Source organism: Seriola lalandi, unplaced genomic scaffold (assembly GCF_002814215.2).
Source record: "Seriola lalandi dorsalis isolate HSWRI2012SDOR001 ecotype SW California unplaced genomic scaffold, Sedor1 jcf7180002054599, whole genome shotgun sequence".
In the NCBI taxonomy this organism is placed as follows: domain Eukaryota; kingdom Metazoa; phylum Chordata; class Actinopteri; order Carangiformes; family Carangidae; genus Seriola; species Seriola lalandi.
In genome coordinates, this window is record NW_019525152.1 from 435,819 (window position 1) to 441,431 (window position 5,613).

The following is a 5,613-nucleotide window of genomic DNA, read 5'->3' on the forward strand; positions in this document are numbered from 1 at the left end:
CCCCCCACCCCCACCTCCCGTGCTGTGCTGTTTTGGCCCATGACTCAGCCCATCTGTCCCTGTGTCGCATTGTGCTCCCCCGACAAGTCCACCTCACACAGCGCCACATTCCCTCAGGGCAAGTCACATGACCTGCCAAGAAGTGCATTGCCATACAGGATTCCCAGACGGCATCAGTGGAGCCGGACGCTCTCGTCGCTCGCTGCTTGCGTTGGACTTTGCGAGCATGCACGGCTGAGGGTTACCGTAAGTCTCCTGGAACTCGGCTGCACTGAGTGAGTCAGTGAGCAACGTCGTGTGTGTGTGTGTGTGTGTGTGTGTGGGGCGGGGGGGTGAGACAGCAGAACTTGGATTCACCACCCGCCACATAAACTGTCTGACAACGCGAGTCCCTCCTCCTCCAGAGAGTTTCCTCGCAACCCAGCGTCGCCGCCGCAGCAGCAGCCCGCTCAGAAATCTCCCTAAACAACTCTCAGTTCTGTCAAATCAAACTAGGTCAGAGTGTGTTTGCACCCCCTGCCTCACTGTATACCAGCTCCCCAATGACGAGACCGCCAAAATGTTGGCATTACGTAAGCGAGAAGTCTGCTGTGCTGGCCACAGCAGGGTGCCAGAGGAGGGCCGACAAAAGAAAATGGGTTAGGCTGCTATTATCCTCCCTGCAGTCCGTCACCGGTCCCCCAGCCCCACGTTTACGCTCGCCATTATCACGCCAGTGTCCTTAGCGCACCAGCATTTGGACTCTTTTACTGCAAACCAAGTGCAATTAATGATCATTAGCTGCCCTGTCTCGCTTCATCCCCATCAAGCCCCCCCCCCCCCCCCCCAGACCCTTGCACTGTGGTTGGCGCACAAGGGCCAATCACGGCACTGGGATCGCTCAGGCGTGCATTGCACTCGATGGCCCAGCGCTTGGCCATTCTTCGCTCTAACAGGCCTTTGAGCGCGCGGTGAGGAGGGGCTCATTAACACCGGGCGCTCGTTAGGGAAGGGACGACCGTCGCTGTGCCACACGCTGGACAGGAGAGGTCTGTCCCAACACAATCGCTCGTGTCTCCCTCTAATTATCCAAGTGGACCTAGATTTTGTCGGTCTGCGAGCGGTCACATTGCACCAGAGTGTGCTCCGGTCGCTCCTTCCCCTCCCTAAAACCTCCACACTCACCCCACTCACCCTGCTCCACCCTACTCCAGCTCACTCCCCCACCACCACCACACACACACACACACACCCACACCCACACACACTGTCCCAAAACCAGAGCAGTTTTATCCGTTACTGTGGCGGGATGTCCCCGTGTACCCACGCATTGTTTGGCAGCTAGGCCGCAGTGAGCAACCACAATGGGCTCAGAACACTTTACCATCACGTCTCTACAAACACAACATCGCACGGGACGGACCCGCCAAAAATCACCCGCCACGACCACCAGATTGTCCTCACGCTGCCCGCAGTGGCGACCGGAGTAAACACCAACAGATTTTACACTGATGACAATCATGAATGAATTTTGATTATTGATTATTTGTGTTGTGATGTAAGTGCACTCCTCTGATTTTACACTTCAAGATCATTATCTCACTTTGGGCTCGGAGAAGTTATAAGTTCTAACAGAAGCTGCTTCGCAAACTGAGGTTGTGGAGTTTGAGCTGCATCATGGGAAGTGTAGGATCCAGCTTGAAGCAGTCGAGGGACTACAAGTTAAGATATCTCGACCTGTGCTGCCCCAGGTTGAACCATTCAAACTGGGGCAAGACGCCCAACTTCATAAGAATGTAAATTACTAAATCAGTGGAATACTCTTCTTGTGTTCAGGAATTGATGATGGATTTTTGTTGCTGTCTTACAGTGAGTTCATGCGATCGCTCGTCAGCAGTATGGACTTCCGCTCCCTGGAAGTGAGGCTGTTCAAAGCGAAGGTGATGTCAATACATTTCCTAAAATCCTACACGTCTGACAGCTTATACAGTGAAACGAAACCCCTCCACACAACATGTCTGTGCCCTTTAATTTCACAAGGTGCACTCGATTATTTCCACGCAACGTCAGATTAACTCTCACATTAGCCACATTCACGCCACAAACACCACCTCCGCCTCCCTTTCATGGCTCCGCGGGTATAATTATAATGAAATAAATACTGGTAAACACTTTGAAGAGCAATTCCAAAGCATGCTTTGTAAAGCTAGCTTCTTTTTTTTTTATGAGAGGCACTCAGCCCTCATGCATAGAAATGAGGAAAGCAAGCCAGAGAGAGAAAGAGAGGGGTGCTTTTCCCTTTTCATAGATTAGCACGGGCCTAATCTCATTAAAGTGCCCAGCAGTGAACATGCCGTCCACTCCGCCCAGCCCTGTAATCAGCCTGAGACACACGGCTCATCTCAGATGGACCGGGACCAGCCTACCAGCTGGCCGCTCACAGGCAGGCCCGGCCCTCATTCATACAGGGAAGTACTGAGCCACTGAAAGGCAGCAGGAACATGAAAGCCGGTGGCCGTGGGTGTGGAAACTGAGCCCTCGGCCAGGTAGGGGAGGCTGTGTAATTATAGAGCTGTTAGGGATAGGGTTGTTAACTGGAGATGTCGGTGGGGGGGGAGTGGGCTAATTGCCAGAGGGATTATTCCCCCCCTCCCCTCCCCCAACAATTATTACCTAGGCTGCATCAACTGTGCAAACAGGTGCACTCAAACAAGACTAGAAAACAGGCTGCGGTAATATGAGGCTGCCCCAAAGAGCAAAACACACAAAAACACACGAAGCAAACACCCACACACTCACAACTGTGCCGAGAACAAGTCCACAGCCGGTCCTCCTGCTTTTTTAACCTTATTGATGTCTTGATGTTCTTGACTCGGGCAGCAACTGTTCCTGTTCCTCCTGGAGGAGCAGCGAGGAGACGCAGGAGCGCAGCAGGGATTCATCAGCGCAGAGCAGCTGCTCCTGGAGCTGAAGGCCGGGGGGATCCATGTGGAGCAGGAGGCGGCCATCAGACTGGAGCTGCAGCACATTCCCCCGCTGGACCTGCTGGACTTCCTGGCCTACCTGCCCCTCTTCATGCTCATTCACAAGTCGGTCATCTCCAACCCTTTCAATGACTCCGGCACCTCAGCCACGGCTCAGTCGGCCCCGTGAGGCTCAGGTATCGGCGCCACTGCCACCGCACGCATCACTGCTGTAGTGAACACAACAGGTTACATTAAGGGGAGTGAACTGGGCACTGAAGTCATTATGCGAAGCAATCAGTGCAAACATGCTGCTCAAAAGCCAGTGATCGCTCTTTTTGTTTCTAGCACTAGACGTGAATCAACCTGAGATCTTCACTTCATTTACATACTAACAACAAAAGACATGAATACACGGTGAACAATAATTTACCAAAGCGTCACAGTAAAGCTCTTTTGTACATTTAAAAGAGCTACATACAGGTTTTGCTATTGCTACATAGCCAACATTAGCATTAACAGCTGCTGCAAGTTCATTATCAAACTTTTTTTCCCTTTACTCACTAAGAGCTGTCTCCAGCAGTTGTGTTTTGCTTCTATAACTTCTTTTCTTCTGCTGAAGTTAGCATGCTAACCAGCTAGCTCCAGCTCTGCCGGCCCCTCTCCTCACTTTCCGATACCGAGTCAGTGAAGCGTCCAGTTTGTCCTGAAAAAGTAGCGCTGCTCAGAGGATGTATTATACCCTCTTGTCTTGTAAATGCAACAATGGCTGAAGCTCTTAGACTGTTTCAGCTCCGTATCAGAAACGATCTCCATCCAGACTACCTCACCTGAAAACACACACATACCTGAGCAATCACTGCTGATTAATGCTAATGTTAGCTATGTAGCAATAGCAGTACTTACAGATTGCTCCTTTAAAAAATTTAATTTCACTACAAGTTAAAATTGCAGTGAAATCAGCTGACAAAGGTGGAGCAACACCTCATGATACTTAAAGATGTTTTTGATGACCCCCCCCCCCCCCCCCAATCCAGATGTGTGTAGATAACGCTACAAGGAGAATCAGTATTAAAACGGCCTGTCACAGAACCTTTCACAGAGCTGTGAAGTGCTGTCTATGGTGCTGAAATGTTCTGCGGCTGTGCACGTTCTCATCTGTCACTGCAACAAGTGTTGACTGAGGAGCTGTTATACAGGCTGGATTAGAGACGAACTGTGAAACGTCTTTTAGAAAACTGCAGTGACGCTCTGCTGAAGGGGAGTGCTTCATGTGAATGTGCTGATGCAACAACTTGCTTGTTGTTGTGGAGTAAAAAACAAAAAACCCAAAACAATATTTGAGCAGGTAGCAGCAGAGACTGTTGCCCTCGTCTGTCCAACCTAATCAACACTGATGAATGAATGCGGTTCATACACACCGGACAGAGGAGGAAAACATGAGGGGCTCTGACAGGCAGAGACCCAGGACTGTTAGCTCAGGGCCGTCCTGTAAGCAGCATGTCATCATGTAGAGGAAAGTGTAACTCTACAGGCTGATGTTCAACCTGCTTTTAAAATGAGATTCTGATGTTGATTAAAAAAAAACCAAACAGATAATTATCAGTGCTCCTCTTTGATATCCTCTCCGTTCGTCCTTATCTTACTGTCTCCTTCATCAGTGTCACGGCCGTGTAATTAAAACACAGCAAGAACCTGACAGGGCAGTTTGTGTAAATCTCACTCTGCTGCTAAAAAGGTTCGGGAATTAGTTTCTTAAAAACACCAAACTTATATAATATATAATAGGTTTGTTTGAGGTCTAGAGAGCAAACGATGTATTTACAGGTATTTACTGTTGCATCAACATTGTGCCACCGGCGGAAGAGAAATAAAATTTCATGATGAGAAATAAAACGTTTGTTTGCAGGTAAAAATAAACTGGCAAAGATCCAACTCTGTGGAAGACGTGTTTACCCACAGTGCATGTTCATGTGTGGGTGTGTACACGGGTGGAGGTGTGTTGTATGTTTCTGCCTGTGTTTAACGTTGCCTCTCTCATATTGTCTTTTATGTGGCACCTCAGAGTTTTCAAGATCATTTTGTTTCTTGTCTGAATGAACTGGAATAAATAAATTATGTTGATATGAATCTCACGACTTGAGAGTGTCCTGTTAAAAGCCCAGTTAGTTACTTTGCTATATAAATACATTTCAGGTATATTCACATATAGAAGAGGCGAGTATGAGTTTAACCTTTTTGTGTTTGTCACTTAATCATAATTGAAAATATACTTTTATTTACTGAGTCATGGAGGCAGGTTTTTTTTTTCTTTAGATTTTATGTTAAATAAATTACCTATAATTTCTATCTATTAATTAATTTCTATCAGTATGAGTATGACAGGGTCTTCCAGTCAGGTTGAGAGCAGCAGCAGGTCTCAGTTCTGGAGGTTGGGCAACTTGTTTGGACGGTTGATTGTTTATTCTCAGATTGAATAATAATTGAATGAGCCTTTAGGGAACCACATTAAGCAAACTTTTAAACTCAAACAAAACGTCATTATTTTTCTTGCTGTATTTTATGACCGATGAGACAATAATGGTGAAAGTCTCAGTTAAATAACAATAATACATTTGCGAGTATTTTCTACTGTCACTAGTTTTTACTACATTCCTGTGAACCCCCCCCC

At 47.7% G+C, this 5,613-nt stretch overlaps 1 protein-coding gene across 3 annotated transcripts in view; it reads left to right on the plus strand.

Annotated features, from left to right (window-relative positions):
• Nucleotides 1-5,072, plus strand: part of LOC111664678 (uncharacterized) — a 49,977-nt gene extending 44,905 nt beyond the window's left edge. For all 3 annotated transcript variants that reach the window (XM_087177407.1, XM_087177409.1, XM_087177408.1), the window contains exons 14-15: nt 1,850-1,919; nt 2,860-5,072. In XM_087177407.1, coding sequence (XP_087033533.1) covers nt 1,850-1,919; nt 2,860-3,132 — 343 coding nt within the window. In that variant the 3' untranslated portion in view covers nt 3,133-5,072. The remainder of the gene's footprint in view (nt 1-1,849; nt 1,920-2,859) is intronic.
• The last annotated feature ends 541 nt before the right edge of the window (nt 5,073-5,613 follow it).